Below are 18,295 nucleotides of genomic sequence, written 5' to 3' on the forward strand. Positions count from 1 at the left end.
TTGATTTTGTATTTTCCTCACTTACCACATATCTGTTTTAATCTTACCTTAATTAAGCATCCTTGAAATGATTTGTAATCCAGTTAAGACCTTTTGAATCTGCTTCACGGCCATATTACACCCATTCATAGTCCCATAAACATTTGCACTGCTCAACAGTAGCTCACTGAGTGTCAAAATGCACATACTGTAGTTGTTAAAAGATCAAACATTGGTATTTGCATGTGTGCAGGAACTGCAAAGAGAAACAGTGTTTAGTCGACTTTCCCCAGGTTAAAAAGGTTAAAACAATAAGCGATATCACAACACATATTTAATGCAAAATATGATCCTGTAGACAGTCAAGTCACTCTGGAGACTCACTACTTCCTGTCATGCAACACTGCCACCCTCTCCTTTGACTCAGAAAACCATGGAGCAATATTATAGGCAAGAACTGTCAAGCGAAAGCTGCAAGACACATGACAAGTGGTTGTATTAATATTCCAAACCTCGGATCAAATGCTGGGCCGACCAAAATCAACAAAACAAGTCAATTTTCCTACATTTTCTCTGGTGAATAAGTCTTCAGAGGGATTAATTCTCCTCTGTGATCCTGTTCTCATTACAAGAAGCAGGGAAGTCAAACACACGTAATAACAGGGCTGACTGCTGTTCCTTTGTAACATGTGGCTACCTAAATGATCCTAAATAAGATAGATGACAAGGATAAAGCAAATCATAATCGGCATTTTGCACAATGGAACATAATAGTCTAAAGAGAACAAGGGACAACATACAGAGCTCCTTTTTCCATCGCCTGGAGCAGCGCACCTAGTCGAAAGCAATTAAAATGAGAGGATTCAATTTGGTCAAACACCGGGAACCTAAGATAAATTTTGTATCTCATTTTCCAGCGGAGGACACCGCCTCACGCCGGTGCTATCATGTTTGTTATGGTATTTTGAAGAAACAGCTGGCTACTGACAGAGTCGGTAAAACAACCCCCTTCCCCAAATGATGCTAATCCCAATCATTTCGAGACCCAGGGGTGAGCGAGAGAGGGAGAGTCGGGTGAGACTGGGAATAAATTTGGTCTCAGACTGGCGTTGGTGGAAAATGTACAGAGCATGGGGGGCGGTGGGGGGGGCGGGGGCAAGACAGCACGCCTCTACATGGTTTCCATGTGGGAGAAATCCACTTACTTGAACTGATAAAGATTTAATTAACACATGACTCTGCAATTACTCCGTAATTAAAGTAATCTGTCCCCTCGTTTGGATGAGATGCCACATGCCTCCATAAGAGCACATGACAGAAAGAGGGCATCAGAGGCTCAAAGAGGTACACACATAATGTTTGAATTTGTCACTGGATTTTCCAAACCTATTTCCCCCTCATATGTTCTAAAAAAAATATTTGTTCCAGCTTCTCTTCAGCCTGTGTTTATTTGCCTTTTATTTGACAACTCATTTGTTATTCATTGAGAAAATAATAAGCTGAGTACGCTGAGTACAAAGTATCATCAAGAGCCACATGAAATAGTAAATAGGCCTGATATAATCATAATCCTCTTCAAACTGCACCGCATACAGCTTGAGTTGTGTAACGTTGGCGCTCCAAAGCTTGCTGAAAGCTAAAGAATACCTCTGAAAAAGTGATGCTTTTGTTCGAGGAGTTCAAGTTGCACAAATCAAAAGTGAGATTCCTGTGTGAGGTTTGACCTTGGGCATGGATAAAGAAAGGTGAGCCCAATGTACGGCAAAACATCAGTGTAGTGTCTCCGCCACAAAGAGTGACTAACCACAAAAGACAGAAATAGTGGGACAATGACAACATTGTCCAATATATTCCACCGTGCTACGGCAGTCTAATTCTTCGGGAGATTTAAAAAAGAAAATGGCCGCCAACTTCACTATATTAAAAACCTAGACAAATAAATGTGTCATGTGTTTGCTTCTGAGGGTTGTTACTTAATTTAAATAAGGGGAAGAGCACGATCTCTTATTTACAGATGATGATCTGCATATAATAGGCCTCAGTTGCATGCTGGGTAATTGGGGTAAATATCGCAGCCTTCAACTTGCCATCTCAGGTGTCTTGCTGATAACTCGGCCCACAGCCCGCAGACACCTGTTGCATTTCACACGCTAGGAAACAGAACACTTTTTGTTTTCAGGAAGAAAAAAAAAATGTTTCTTTTAAATGCTTAGCCGAGAAACTAGCTTGATCACTATTTTGAAATGTTTCTTAAATGCAAGTCAGATTTTTTTCTCATCTTGTAGAGCAGACTGGAGTCTGAGATTAAAACAGCAGTATTGGGGTAACTGGACTAGACTAGCAACTATATTGTGAAGCCTTGTCTCATAATAGACGATATTTAGTTGCATTATGGGAAATGTAGGAATCAGCTTTTTTTTCAGTTTTACTCATTCTATAGGAACTATAAATTAGGATATCTCTGCCTTTCCATCTTTGATTTTTATTTATTTTTTAATCTCTCTATTGAGAGTTCCTTAACTTTAAGGAATACAAAAATGCCAGAATACCCCCGTTAATATCAAAAGTGTGTTTACTGTATTCATTGACCTACCATGTGTCTCTGCACTTCACTTATTCCATTAAATTGTCAGAAAAATAAATAACAATGAATGTGTATTTGTGTTACTGATCTAAAGAATAACTTTTTTTTGTAAAATTGTAATGCATCTGATGTAGCTGAAAATAATGACCATGTAAAATTGAGTTGTGCGGATGTGAAAAGTGTTAAAAGTTAATTAGGTTTAAAGAGGTTATGATAGAAGTACTGAGATTGTTGTCTATTACAAATACCAGCATCAGTATAGCACATGAACCATACTTTCTCATCCAGGAAGCTGGTTCAAGAAAAAATATTGTATCATTCCACTTTATTTGCATAACCCTGCCCTGCTTAAGGCAGGGGAGTCACCGAGTGATCTCAAAATTAGCATGCTGTCACCTTCAGAGTCTCTACTGACATTCAGAGAAACACACATGAACCCATCTCACATCTACTGCAGCAATGTTAATTAGGAAGCATGGCATCCCACTGCTCCATTCCTCTCCAAACGCCTAACTGACATGTTATGTATTTAAATCCCTTTCATGTGCCCTTATTATAGAGGAGATGAAGTCACATGCGAATGATGGAAAATGTCATCATCATCATACAATATTTTTGCATGCACATGAAAATAAATGCTAAACATTACTCACTACTGTGCATATTTGTCAGCCATGTCTTATGCATGATGCCAGGATTATTAACAAATAGTATAATTAACAATATATATATATAGAAAAACAAAGATGCGTCTAATATTTAAGATGAATCAGTAAATGTACAACTATAAATGAATCGCTTATACATATCTCCTGTGGAAGTGTAATTATATAGAGGATTGTCAGGCATCTATGGCCATGCACATTTAGTGAGTACATTTTCTTTTGTTTTAAATGTATTTGTAATGTATTTATACTGAGTCTGTTTCATCATGATCATCAAACTTCCATTTCTTTGCTCTGTATCTTTGGCTATTCAATGCCACAGGCTCAGTGGTTTGGTGGGCATAGTACCAACTTCTCTATTGTTGAGGAAATAGTGCCCTCTTGTGGCTTCAGAGGGGAACTACACTCAGCACTCAACACGAGCGAAGGTTGCTTATGCAGTCATTTCCTATGATAAATATTAAGATGAAGCTGATAAGATGTAACGTGAAATATGAATGAAACAGACTTCAAGAAAAATGTGTCCCTTATCTCACAAAGTGCGGTGTTTGATGGAGCTATCAAAATCCAGGGCCATTTTGGCAACCAAGATAGCAGGGAAATGCTTATCCTGAGGAATGATGAAACACGTATGTAACTGTGATTAAACATTACTGCTGTGTTGTGCGCACACGGCTGAGACATCTGCGGTTCAACGGCAGAGGCCTCAGAAAAGTAGCTCCATCAACTGCACGTGCTTTATTTAAACCCCTGAATCCATATCACAACCATATCTGACCAGACTGTCAGATCTTACCAAGGCCTAAAATCAGATCAGAAACAACTCATTTTGAGACATTTTTAAAAAGACATTTTATTCTTTGCAAAGGAGGCATTGGGAGCATCGGTGTGTTCTATGGCTTGTGTACAGACAAAACTCACGGAACAAGGCCTTGGGTGAACTGAGAGCCCCACCCACGTTTACCAAGGAGGAATGTTTGGGGCAGCTACTCTGCAGCTGTTACAGAAAACGGTCTTAAGCAATGGGCACAACGTGTTGGAGAGGAGTTCTACTGTACAATATGGGGCTTAGATCTTGACCCTGCTCGGCAGTTACATCAAAATCAGAAGAATCAAGGGATTCAGAAATGCTCTGTGGTCTGAGTGTAGCGTAATGCTGCCGTTACTTTTCAAAATGCTTGGTTTGTTTCTTTTAAGACGCAACCAACAAAGAAAAACCCTCCAGCGGTCCACCGCTGCTTTTGTGATCAGATTTGTCAACAAGCCCTTAATCAAGGTGGGTTCTGCCCGTCTCTCAATTATATTCATCATAATACAACCTGAAGAGAATGTGAACGCTCTAATAGCAACACTAGCCTCAACATCTCACAATTGTAATGCTCAATATTGTACTTTATAAACAAGGGGCAGAATTAATGCCTCCAACTACACTCTACATATGGGCACAGTCTGGTAAGGTAACATCACTGAAGAATGCACAATTCGTCCCAGATTCTTTAGTTTCAATTGATCTGCTACTTTGTTTTGGACAACTTGCCTCATCCGCACACAATAGAACTTACCAAATTTGGCATGGTGTGTGATAATATCATTATTCTCTTGGAGCTGGTTGTGAGCAGCTGAACAGCCTCGACCGTAATCCAGAGCTGTCAACATTCCACCATAGCAGCAGTTTGGGTTTAGGATTGTTTACAGAAACACTTTGGATCGGAGAGAGTGGTCGTTACATCTTGCATGTGGAGAAAAAACAGCTCCTCCTTATATTTGGTATAATCTCTGGATGCTGCTGAGACTGTGCCCAGGTTTAACAGCGTACAAATCATTGGATCAGACCCAGCACGGGATAAAGCTAACAACAGTGCAGATTGAATACAGTACGTGTGTGGGGCAGGGGCACGGCTAGCTAGCAGGCTAGCAGGCAGGTGCGGTGGATGCATATGGTAGCACAGTTCTCATCTTTCACTGTACTATTACACCTTGAACAGCACAGCCATTGAGAAGGTATGTTGTATAATTAAAGGACCACCAGTGAGGAGAGCCAATGTATTTCAGTACATTCATTGTCAAACCCTGCGAGCTTGGTTGAGTTCCTGTTCTCTCTGGTGGTGTTTTGGAAGGTGGGCGAGATCATAGGAAGGGGGATTGTGGTGAAATGATGCAGGTCGACTCAAACAAAGCCCAAGGGTGCCCACACAGTCCAACCCACACACTCTCACACGTTATTTATGCAGAAGAAAAATATATTAACATTTGCATTACAAAACAGTACAAGGGCCTCAGTGTAGTAAAATACCTCTTCTGTCTGATAGAAATGTGTTGAAGAATCCATGTGGGCTGTCATTTCCATATGTCTTATGTATGCAAAATTATCTCTCCCTTTGCCATCTTTTCTCATTTATTAAAAAATATTCCCACCGTTTAATGGGATTTGAGGCACTGGATTATATCTCTGTACATTAAGTCTTTTTCCCTGCCTTAGAGTTTGTTCAGCAAATGGAAGCCCGAATCCGGAGAACTACATGATATAGATGCCATTAGGGGTTCAGGGCAGACAGGGCAATGGGGAGCACTTAACTAGTGAGCCATGAGACCCAGAGTTTCTCCCAGCCAACAGTCCAGCTGTCTGGCTCTGTAAAAACATTAAATTATTCTCAATATTCAACCACCTTAAAGCCCACGGATGGAAAACCAGCAGTCGTTGTGGTTTAAAACAGTCTTTTGCCGGACAGCTGAAACAGTATTTCATTTTGGAGGAGCAAGGCATCTGTGGTCCAGTGTGCTTCACGTCTCTGTCTCCCACAGTGGCCATCCACAGCCACACAAGGCCCTGAACAATCTGTAATGGCTCTCTGTTGTGAAGAATCCACAGTATATGACCAGAACTTGAGAAGACTTACTCCTTTCCACAGCTGGCTTGCATGAACAAAAGAAAGCACAAAATAATCGGAACAGTTTCACAGCATGTTGGCATTCCTGTCTAATCTTCTCTGACAGAGCAGGACCCCTCAGCTCAGTCCACCGGGCCCTGGAAGATTAGCTTGGAACAGCCCTGAGTGAGGCTGAGCTGGGTGGCACAGAAGGGGCAGGCAGAGTGGAAGGCGTGGGTTCCGTGGGGCAGAGGGATCTCGGCCCAGTACTTGACCGACTTCTCCGAGCACACGTGTCCACATGGCACAAAGGCATGAGTGGGTGCACCCGTGTCCACGTAGAAGGCCGGCTCGCAGCCCAGCCACAGTGGTACGTAGGGCCCGACCACCCGGCACATGGGACACTCTCTCTGAGGGCAGGCCTCCTGCTCTGAGCGGTGGCCCCAGTTGTGGTGGCCGTGAACGTGGCCACAGGCCAAGTAGACCCAAGGCTGCTTGTCCTCGAGGGAGGAGAGGGCGCGGCTGCGTTGCATGCTGGGGAAGGCGAGCGTGTTGAGACCCACGGGGCACTGGGGACGCCCTGCGTTGATCTCCTGCCTGAGAGCCTCCAGATGCTTTTGGGTGGGAGTGTGAAAGAGGCCTTCTGCGGTACGCCACAGCAAAGTGGCTCCACAGAGATCCACCAGGGAGCCGTCCTGCAGTATATTATTCTCATGCTCCACCTGCAGAGGGGGATGCAGCAGACGCACATTTAGTTTCAGAGAGAATGTTTTGCTCATGCATGTAACCATAATAGACATATTCTGTTTGTGGATTGAGAAGCATCTGCTAAATACTGCAGCTGCTTCACTTAAGTCAAAGTGACACGTCTGCTGTATATGTATACTGCATGTGAGAAGCTACTGACCAGTTTGCCTGGAGTCTGTGCTGAACGAGTCTCTCTCAGCGTGTAGACATCCCCACAAACAGAAATCTCTCTCCATACGCCAGGCTTTGACTCCTCCGTGAACCCACCCTTGGGGTGCATTACCAGCACACCATTGGTTGTTAGTCCGTCCATGTGACCGTCAGGGTTCTTCCATTTTGCAGCTTTTTCCTGTCGGCAAGACGGAGTACAGATGACAGTAAAACAGTGACACAAATTGCATTTGTTTATCTGATTAGAGCTCAGCTGGAACTAGATGGAAAGAAACAAACTGGACATCCAGCCCTCCATGCAGCAGTGGAAGTAGAGGTACCGTATATATCAACCATGGTACACTATATGGTAATTACCCCAAGGAAGATGTTTTTGGAAGAATCAAAACCAGCTGCGTAGATGCGAGCAGTGTAAGGCGGGTTGCGCTCGCAGACAACTCGGCAGGCAAAACGGGAGATGGTGCTTTGTGTAATGGGAGTCTCCTCTCCCTCCTGGCCTCCTGCTATTGTGTCAGTCACCACAAAGTCTATGGGACTCTCAGTGGAACGCCCAATCTACAAAGCAACGTAGAAATTCATGAGTTTCATGCTCTTATTATGATATTGTGTTATGTGATATCAGACATTCCCAGCCAGCAATACAAAATATACCGGGTGTATTTTTAAGCAGACCAAAGAGATCAACACTGAAACATTTCCAAAACAGTTCTTAAGCTTAACAAGCGGAGGTAAAAATAAGCATTTCCTCTTTTTTTATCTAGAAATGGTCCTTCTTCCTTCCTTAGTTTCCACTCACTATTTATTCAGCGTTGTTTAAAGACACAAAACAGAACTGAATGTGACGCACATGCCTGCAGTGCTGACTTCCCTCTGCTCATCATCTCCTTGCTGTACATTCAGATTAATGCTACAGACATTGGACAGCACACATGCACAATCTGGGGCACTGTTAGGTTCGGGAAGGGAAAAATAACAAGATGTGCATGGATTTTTAAGGCGTAGCTGCAAATATTCTTAATTAAATGTCAATTACACCATTACGCAATTGACAGTACAAAATGGCAGCTTTTTGATAATTCCTTTATTGTCCAAAAAGGCCAAACAATTGATTAAACCTTCTTTAATGTAAGGTTTTCTTCATCATATATAGTTTTAAATTAGATATAATTGGGTCTGGACTGTAAATAAGTAAAGTAAAACAAGCAAGATATAAAATATAAAATCTGAATACATCTCCATGGACTCTGGGAAACGACGGGATTCAACGGGTTATTCGAAATACAAATTAATGCTGTGGGTTTTTACCTGAAACATGTCTGTGTCCTTGTCATGGCAGTACTCCACCACTACCGTATGGTTCCTGGACAGTGTGTAGGAGATGCTGTGTTGGCCTTTACAATTCACAGCCTGAAATATAATAACCAACTCATTACAAACACGCTACCCATTGTGATATCACATTCACAAATATGTACACAGGATTTGAGTACTTCGCACACCAACACTGAGGGAGAGTGTAACGGTTTTGTGTCATAGTGAAGTCAGTGGGAAACCCTTTGATGTCTTGGTTTGTGGCTTTAACACCAGATCTGAGCGTGCCAGAGGTTCACAAACTGGAGCTGCTTCACTGCCATGTGCATTATTCAATCATTGCATCGCTGCTGAGATTAAATTACAGATCGGTGCAAAACAAGCCCCACTATTAAAATGCACTCAATTGATGAGTCACATCCATTCAGAAGACTAGAGTGCTTGTTGGGAGATAATATATATTTGTCTTCATTTCCACCCTGTTATTTACAACAACAACACATTGTCAGCCGTTTTATTGCAATGGATTTTTAAAAAAAAGAACAAACAGTAAAGCAATAACATTTCTTTATTACACTACAAGCAAAGATCTGTGGCAGGAATTTCTGGTGGAGGAACAGGGCAGAGCATGATAAGTCACACTACCGCAACAGTGACCATAAACTGCCCACCGGCCTCACTTAACACCAGCTTGCCTACCAGCTGAACTGCCTCAGTGGGGCCGGGTGGGTTAGAGCCACTCAGGCACCACTCCCATCAACCCTTTACCATATGTACCACTATCATCACGCTCTAATCTGCAAATTCCATTTCCCAAAACAACCCCCCTCCAAATGCAAGCGGGAGAGAGAAAGTGGGTCATCAGCACTTCCACACTCTGCCGTAACGTCAGAGACAGACGGGGACAAATGTCATCATCGCACGCAGTCTTGTCTCGACTGCGCCGCTACAAACAAATGGCGCTCCACCTGTTCAGCGTCTAAAAGGAGTTTGTGCAAACTCCAAACCAAAACATATATTTGTTTAAGCACAACACCCAACCCCCAACATGTCACACACGTACCCTTTCTCAGTGGAAGGGTTGAAAATAAAAAGCACAGCTACTGGTCATCCAGTCCCCAAAGGAAGGCCAGAGTAAACAATCACACTTTCACAAATGCACAAATTGAGATCAAATGGGGAGAAGGCAGCGGCCGGATTTGAATAGGCTGGCAGTGGCATCATGGGAGCTCCTCATTATCGGCCATGAACACCACAGTGTGCACCGACACATGAGGTTTCCCTCTCCGCTTCTGAGCCACAGAGCACTCTCAGTTCATTTGTCTGAGACTGCTACACTGTGAGGGAGCTGGAGTGAGTTGGTGGACTGCTGTAGAAAAGGAAATCATTTCTTAGAAAACAGGAGATGGCTTGGTTCACTTTACTCCTTAAATCAAAAGGGCAGGCTCTCACGCTCACCCCCCTGCTAGTTTCTTAAGGAATGACTATATTTGGCATTGTGTACAGCTGAGACAGCAGGGTCAGGCAACTGCAACAACTTCCTCTTCAGTTCACCCTCCTCGTCCAAGGCCTGGTGGCAGTGTGGCACAGAGGAACAGCAGTGAAAGGTGAAGGTCACAGCAGACTAATTGTGTAAAGGGCACGCCCAGGTCTAGTGTAACATTGTTTGCTGAGAAACCACTTGTAGGATGGGGCAGCAGAAACGTGTTGCCATACTTCATAAGCCACTGCGGCACAACAACATCCAGCTCAAACTCAGCCAGAATTATGCACAATCTCTGCAATGAAAAAGCCCCTGTCACAAAAAAAACCTCGGAGCAGATACCAGGAGTCAAGTTCCACAAGGTGAGAGTAGCCTGAACCTGAGGGCCTTTTGCCAGCGATCTAAACTCCCAACAAATGTCTAGAATATTGGCCTCCAAGAGGTGCAGAGGTAAGCAGTTCCTCTTGCTTGTTTAGCAGTTTTGCTTGTGAACCAAAAGCAAGAATGCAGGAAGGCCAACGTGTTATACTGGACAAGGCAGTTTCTGGCAGGCACTCCAGTGCAAAGAAAAGCTATGAGGCCCAGGTAGGAACTACAGTTATGGTCCTGGAAATGTCAACATATAGGGCGGCCAACAATAATGCAACGGCACTCACTGCTAAGTTCCATAAGCTACTGAAATCACTGAACATCTGCTGCTCTGACAAAAGCACGTTGTGTTTTCTGCTGAGGTCAATTACAATGTGAATTCAAAACGGCACCAGTAAGTACACAGAAAAAATGACTCATCAATCTGTCCAAGTTATTCACTTACATGCTTGTTTATATTTAGTCTAAACCCTACAATAGAACAAACAAGTCTGTTCAATGAATGACTTGTTGATCCTCTGATCTGTACCTTGCTGGCCTGGGGTGTGTTGAGGATGTGCACAGTGCTTGGCTTAACACCGTTGGCTTTGGTCTTCCTGTACAGCGCAAATCGGCTTTTCCGTCTACCCCGATCTCCATTAGGCAGAGAGCCATTGTACCTGTCGAGAGAGGGGTGGAGGGAAGGACAGCAAATTATCATTAAAAAATGTTAGGAAAATTCCCCCCATCATTAGTAGCTGCAAAATGTGTCCAATAAGATTTAAAGTATAATTTATTGTAATCATATAACAAGTTAATGGGTTGAATTAGAAACATTTCCGTGTTTCGTAAAGGAGCTTTGCAATGCATTACATCATTGACAATCTAAGATCCCGTATTAGCAATCTAAGTGTTACCTTGGATAATGTCTCTCATTACATAATGCACTCTGCTACTTGTGATTTCAGTGCGCTAACTGAACTGCAGCTGTTCTTTCGCTCCTTTGTCCCAGGCTGGAGACGCTTTTAAGATGCACGTCAGGTTTGCTAACACTTTGGGAACGCACAGTCTGGGTGGAACGCTGGCTCACGCGACTGAAACACGGTATCTCATAGTTGGATTTTTTTTTCTTTTACACTGATGCATGAAGTTCTAAGATCTCAATGTCAAAGCTGTGGTTACACCAGAAGAGAATCCTCTGTTTTCACGTCTCAAAAATCAGACTTTGCCCCTCAGTTTGCTGTGAGGCACCTTTCTGAACGATGAAGCCCCCTCTCCCCATCCACCAGCTGGTTCCTACAGCTGGGACACCCCATGCTCTACTCCCATCCAACACACAGACCTTCTGCCACACACACTCCCATGGAACCACAGTGTGTGGAACAGACACTTAGCACAATGCAAATATCGCTTTTAAAAGCCTCATGTTTGCATAACAATGCATATCATGAGCGGGTGAACTTTTCAACCACTACATAATCTGCCATCTTTGTTGCAACACAAAAGCAACCGTCGCAACTAGAGTCCCTTTCTGCTCCTCCCTCCGTCCCTGCAAAGCTCGTCCACCTGTCCCATGTCTCCTCGCGGCTGGCCAGGCATGGAAACACATGGTCCCAGTCAGCACAGTGCACAAAGCTGGCCTGTAGGACAAGCCACCCAGAGAGCTAGAGAGGCACTGAATGATACCGTGAAAGATTACAACAATACACTGACAGGAGGGACATGACAAAATATTAGTGGATAAATAATTGTGGTTTGGATTGTTCACTATTGCAAAGACTGTTCAGCTTTTAATTCCAATGTTGGATTGTGGTTTTCTTTTATATACATAAAAACAAAAAAGACATTCACTCTGGTAACATGGTACGCCTCAAAATATGAGAAGAAAAACAACCTAAAATGTTCCAACGTGGTCTTAATCCTAAAAAAAGATCTATGTAGGGAATACTGTTGATCTATTATTAATAAACACACTTTTGAAGCTAAATTAACACCATCCTGACTCCTGAATTTTATTCGACCTGTCCTAGAAACTCACCCACCTAAATAAAGATCAACTCGGCATATATGTCTTAGTTGGATACCTGCCTTGACATCTCACACATATACAACACACAATAAGATGATATGCAGCTTAGCATTTCTCCATGATGAATTCCAAACCCAGAATTTAATCCTGGCTCTTTAAAAAAAATGTAAAAAATTCACACACGCCTTCTATTATTCACCATTACATTGCGGACCAATGTTCTGTCATTGAGGAACTGCTACCATTACATTGGCAAGGAGAAGCTTTTTAAAGCTGCCCTCTAACCATCTCTTTTGACCTGTGCCAGACAGACAGCGGCTTTACCTTCCAATATTTAGGAGCAGGGATTAGAAGACTCACCTATCCTCCCGGGCTGCACCAAGCAGCCAACAGCACCTCCTACCTCTTATACTAAATGAAAGGCTGCAAAGTAGGACTACAGGCTATTAGTGCTTCAGATAGGTCAATCTAAAGTGTGCAAATACATCAACAGTACATCATCACTGCATGGGAAGCAGCCAGACGGCACAGTGGGTGAGAAGAGCATCAACTCACTCAGATCTAAGCCGACATGGCCCCAAGTATCCATCTGACTGGTATAACCTTGCACAAGACACTGACACCACATCAGCTCCACCTCCTCCCTGACTGTGTTGTGTGGCTGAGGCAAAAGGAGAAGCCTTCGCAAAAAAAAAAAGGCATCGCATCTGAACAATTGGTGCCGTTTTTTTTTAATACCAAAGATGCCCCCTAGTTGATTTGTATACTTCTTTACCGAGTGTTTTTTAAGGGAGAAATGTACAAAGTTCAATCAATAGGCCCAGTCTCCCAGTCACAATGAACAGAGGAAGCTGAGAAGAGGCGACGGATGAGTCCTGATCAATCCATCCTTTCATTTCCAGGATACCCACACAGACACCCCCTCCCCACTGACCAGCACCAAGCCAATCCGTCCAGGCAGAGATGGGGGGCAGCCATGCAAGTAATAAGAGCCACCACGGTGATGGCAACAAACCACTGAGGGAAGTGCTGCTCAAACAAGCTTTGTTCCATGCTGTCAGCTATCTTGTCTACCATCAGTTTTATCAGTGGGATGTGATGTCATGGCAGTGATTATACACCCGTCACATCTGATTCAAATATGTGTCTTTATGTCAGGGGAGAGAACAAAAGTATCAGCTATAAACATGCCATGCGTATAGCCTGGGGTAATAAGCAGTCAGCGCTTTTTGTTCCTCTATAATAAGCAGTATGGCTGTGAGAGTATGGGTGGAGGGCAAGGGACAAAACCACACTCTACCATGCTCTGCATATATAACCTGTATATGGATTTCATGCTAAGTGCTTCAAACAAACGTTATATACATGTAATCTCTACAGCATGTTGAGCACAGACACCTAAAAAAGCTAATTTGAAGTCATTTGCTGTACTGGACACATTCCAATCACTAATGACACAGCAGGTGTTTTCCGTTATCTGTGGCAGCCATTGGTCCTGACAGATTATCAATATAAACATGATTGTTCAGAATGATAATTGGTCACAGTTTTTCAAACAGATCCTGAAAAAAATAAAAACAGCAGTGCTTTTGAACAAGCTCTGAAATAAACAAAGAAAAAGACACACCAGCTTGGCATGATGAGACACGTACACTAATGCCGCTCTAACTACCTTGTTTGTTTTTACAGCAACAGATTATGGATGGGTATTGTTTGAAATGTTGCAATAGTAATGCCAATATGATAGTTTCAGTGGGAATGCCAACACTTGAAAACACGTTCCTTTTACAAAAGTTTATTTTGTGTTTAACAAAAGGTACCCAAATAACTGGCATGTAAAATGCTGCCTTAACACAATGCAGCGTTTTGATCAAGTTCTAGGTTATCTGATCAAATAATATACAATTGTATCCATGCAGTTACTCCACGTTTCCCCTTTTATTATGTCACGATTTCATGGATATTGTGATAAAGGACAGTATCCATATCCCCCACTCCTAGCTGATGTTGGGCCCCTACCTGACCATGTGGACAGGAGACGTTAGTGAATGTAAAGACATCCAATGTGTGATGTTAAACTATTGAAGGCCACACTGATCTATAGGCCCGTTTTAGCATCATGGACATCGTACAAACCACGGCCCTGTCGTGTAAAGTTGTGCGGTCGGAGCTGCGGATAGTTTAGAAAATAGGAAGAAGCCTGTGGGCTGGGGGAGGGGACCATCACCACTTCCGAATTCCTAAAACCCCATGAATCCAACTTTTAAGATAGGAACGAGCGCCCTGGTCAGAGGTGCTGACTGCGTCTGGGTTGCTGAAGTTGCCCTGAAACCAATCTTGGGGGACTTCAGTTGCTACAAATGTAGCTGGATTGTTTTTTTTCTTCTCCTTCGTCTTCTTTTTCCCAAGTGTCAGAGGTTAAAACACCGCCACCCACTCGGGGAGACCTACATGTACACATTTCTGATTGCGCACGTGTCTGATTAGTGGAGTAACGTGAGCGCGTGAATCTAAACTGGGCTTGGTGTTTTTCCCGAATAGATCTGGAAAAATAGCCGTGTGCAAGGCGACGTTTGTCTGACATAAAACACGGTAATAAAGTTCACACCTTATTTAACCAACTTACGCTCACGTCGCTACGTCACCTATGCGAGTGCCCTCTTGTGAAACTTCCTCAAGATACATACCCGCCTTCACGTTACCGTACTGGAGTCTATAAGGTTATGTTATCCCAATATAAATATATATATATATATATATATATATATCAGCAATGCTAAACTTACCCCAGCACCACCAGCTCCCCGTATTTCACTGGGTCTTTGGACGGGGCGCAGTGCTCCTCTTGGCTCGACGAAAACATGAGGCTTCTGGCTTCACTGACTAACATTAGCGATACAGTAATAACAGCGGCTCACAAATCACCGGTAATTATCTTCAAAAAACACGACGGTCTCTCATTTCATATTCTATATCCACATGAATATGTCTGTGTCCACGCCAATCCAATTTGCTATAAATAAACTGCTCCCAAACTACTTTAGCGTGACATGGCAAAATGTAACTTACTTGGCGGTTGAATCCGCTCTGAAGCAGATACAAAAACATCGAGGAGCAGGGCCGGAATGTACCATTCCTCGGTTCTTTACTTTGTGGGGGGGGGGGACTCCAACACGAATATTTGTTTAAATTGTATTTTTGACCCGAGTGTGCTCTGTGATGTTATACAAGTACTTAACTTCGATAGATGGGAGTACTTTTTGTCTACTTTATTGTTGGGTAAAAAAACGTCCTCGTATTTGGAGCAAAACTCTCCACTTTTGCCACCTCACCATGGTCCATGGATTGCACCCTGTGTTATGTAAACAAAGAGTACAATCTGGGCATTCTTAAAGGGATCATACTTTTTCTGACGTGTGTCTGTATTTAAAGTTTCCGGTTTTCCATATCTAACGAGAATATGGGTTTACGCACGTTTTCGTCCTTTGAATATTAGCATCATGTTGCTCGCTTCTTTTTCCGTAGAAATGTATCGAGGATCACATACTTTTATCAGAATCGACTGCTTTTGTATAAAGTTGTTTTATGTGAGTCCACTGACAGTAATAGGGGGAAACACATGGTGAGAATAATCGTCCTGGTACATTTCCTGAGTGAGCGGATGGTGAAATCAGGTTTGCTTATTTTATTGTGGACCCCTTCGGCCCTTTCAAGAACTTTATTTGATTATGACTTTATTGCAGTTGGCTTATGCATGCGAGTGTTTATGCAACTTAATGACGCGACTTTTTATCTGCTCATTTTTATCATTTTATTCAGTCGTCTAGCTTCCTATTCTCATTTTTCCTTTTGTTGGTTGCTGGCCTACAGGTATATGCTCATTTCTTTCTGTACTATCTTATTATTCACCTGGCTCCTTGTTAGGAGATGCAAATCAGTCTAATAATAACACCATGGCCTAGTAATCTGCTTAATTACTTATTCTGAGAATGACTCACAGAATGGCTCATGTAACCAAATGTCTACAACTCATGAGAGGATTTCAAGAACCTCTCAACCTTCCAATATCTCACAATGCCAGTTGTTCTCACGCCTTTCTGATGAATGTGCCACTTCTCCACTTTTGTCTGGAATTCTCATTAACATTTTACTGCCTCGGTCTTGTTTTCACAAGAAGCTTCATGGCTGGAGGTGCCCTTACTGCTTCAGGCCCCTTCAGTGCTCCTATTGCCTGAGCAATTATGGCCTCCTGTTTGAACTGGTGTTCAGTTTCAAAGAGCAATATCACTTGACACAAAAACAAAAGGTGGCAGGGGGTCACTGGGGCCCATAAAGGAAGGCTGCTATAGCCTCCCCACCCTAATGTTGCTGACATTTTGCAGTACAAAAAGATAGTGTGTTATTCCATTTGTACGCAATACAACTCAGATTAAACTGTGGCATTTGTTGATTTTGTTCATGGCTGAGCATACTTGTCCATTAATAGTACAGAGGAGTGAACTTCAGCTTCTTTAGCAGTTGTGCACAAGGATCAAGCTGCATTAGGCTTTTAACTACGGGCCTGGAGGCTGGACTTAAAATGGTGGGTATAATGAATGTTTACTGCTCTTTTGTATCACTGTCTTTCCGCTTGCTTTCATCCATTGGGCATTGTCTGTGTAAACGAACACTACAGTCTTTTCTATGTCTGTCTGACTCACCCTCCCGCATGCACATGCACACACATTAGAGTAGGGCGGGGGAGATCAAAGGCTCTCTAGCACATACCACACTGATGGAGAGCAGATGCAGGGAGTGGGCTCCTTTGCTGAAGTTGTGCTGGCGTAGTCTGAGTGCAAATCTATGTTTAGGAGGAGGAGTTAAATGTTAGCAGGCAAGAAGCATGTAGAGCAGAGGCCGACCGCAACAAGCCTAAAGGCGCAAATGGAGATCAACAGTAAGAGCATGGATGACATAGGAAAGACAAAGCCCTTATTAACTTCCTCACTGCCCTTCGGCAGGCTTTACACGTCTGGCTTTCTATGGAAGTCATGAGGCTATCTGAAAGTGTAACCTCAGGCAGATTTATTGCCGTTTTTTTCCCCATGATTTAATACATTAAATAAATCTTTTGTCATTTACACACATAGGACAACACACTTTCCCAATAACTACAACATAATATATGGGATAAAAGTGACAAAACTGTATAACATCACCAATTTGTAATCTTAGAGATAATCAATGAAATGTTTTGTAAACCGCTTGTTTATTTTATTCAGAGTGATCAAGACATTTAAGCCCATGCCTGTATATTAGGAGTCAGCTACATTACAGGAGACTTTGTGTGATAGAGATATATATATATATATATATATATATATATATATATATATATATATATATATATACACACACACACACACACACACACACACACACACACACACTCCCTGCATAATCCAGTTAATGATGAGTGTGTTGAGGATACAGATGCCTGTTTTGTCGCAAGGTTTCCATGAGGGTAAAGCCAGATCTCCAATCAGCTGACTGCAGCATGACGTTGTGGGAGAATGAGAGGAATGTGCTGATCCCATGTTGCTCACGCCTCTGACCCCCCCAGCCAGCACAATAGTCCTGTTGTTTCAAAGGCCTTTTAACATGCAAAAGATGAGCAAGAGCTTTCTGTACAGGTTCACACAGCATCAACAAGTGACCACAAACAAGTGTGCCCACCAACATTACAGTCAAGTCACACATTGTTCTTGCTAAGCTTTTGATTATTTCAGCTTCCAGTTGAAACTTCCTTACGTATTTTCTTACTGTTGGGAAGTATTTTGTAAAAAACGCCTCTGAGAGATTTTACAGTTTGCTACCATCACGGGAAACTGGTCACACCCCAAACGTTCATGATTTATGCTGCACAGTGCGTTACTGTCTCTCCTGTTCTATAAACCACTTACCTGCAATAACACCAGTACATGACAAACCTGTTTATCGTGGACAGCCCGATTTACACCTGACGCTTTGAAATTTTCCTTTGCACATTCCGGTTTTTCGAGGTTATGAATTAAATCAGTTTGAAATGTCAAGTCAGGTTGCATGCTGCCCCACAGTGGTAGGGAGAGAGAA

General features: G+C 42.8%; 1 protein-coding gene across 1 annotated transcript; it reads right to left on the reverse strand.

Moving 5' to 3' along the window:
* Positions 1 to 4,062: 4,062 nt before the first annotated feature.
* peli2 (pellino E3 ubiquitin protein ligase family member 2) lies at positions 4,063 to 15,290 on the reverse strand. Its single transcript, XM_034563298.1, has 6 exons — positions 14,971 to 15,290; positions 10,706 to 10,835; positions 8,319 to 8,420; positions 7,371 to 7,568; positions 7,003 to 7,191; positions 4,063 to 6,817 (listed from the first exon to the last, which is right to left on the reverse strand). The coding sequence occupies exons 1-6, from the start codon at positions 15,072 to 15,074 to the stop codon at positions 6,239 to 6,241; spliced, it is 1,302 nt and encodes a 433-aa protein (XP_034419189.1). The 5' UTR covers positions 15,075 to 15,290; the 3' UTR covers positions 4,063 to 6,238.
* Positions 15,291 to 18,295: the final 3,005 nt, after the last annotated feature.

This window comes from Cyclopterus lumpus, chromosome 22 (assembly GCF_009769545.1).
Source record: "Cyclopterus lumpus isolate fCycLum1 chromosome 22, fCycLum1.pri, whole genome shotgun sequence".
NCBI lineage: Eukaryota > Metazoa > Chordata > Actinopteri > Perciformes > Cyclopteridae > Cyclopterus > Cyclopterus lumpus.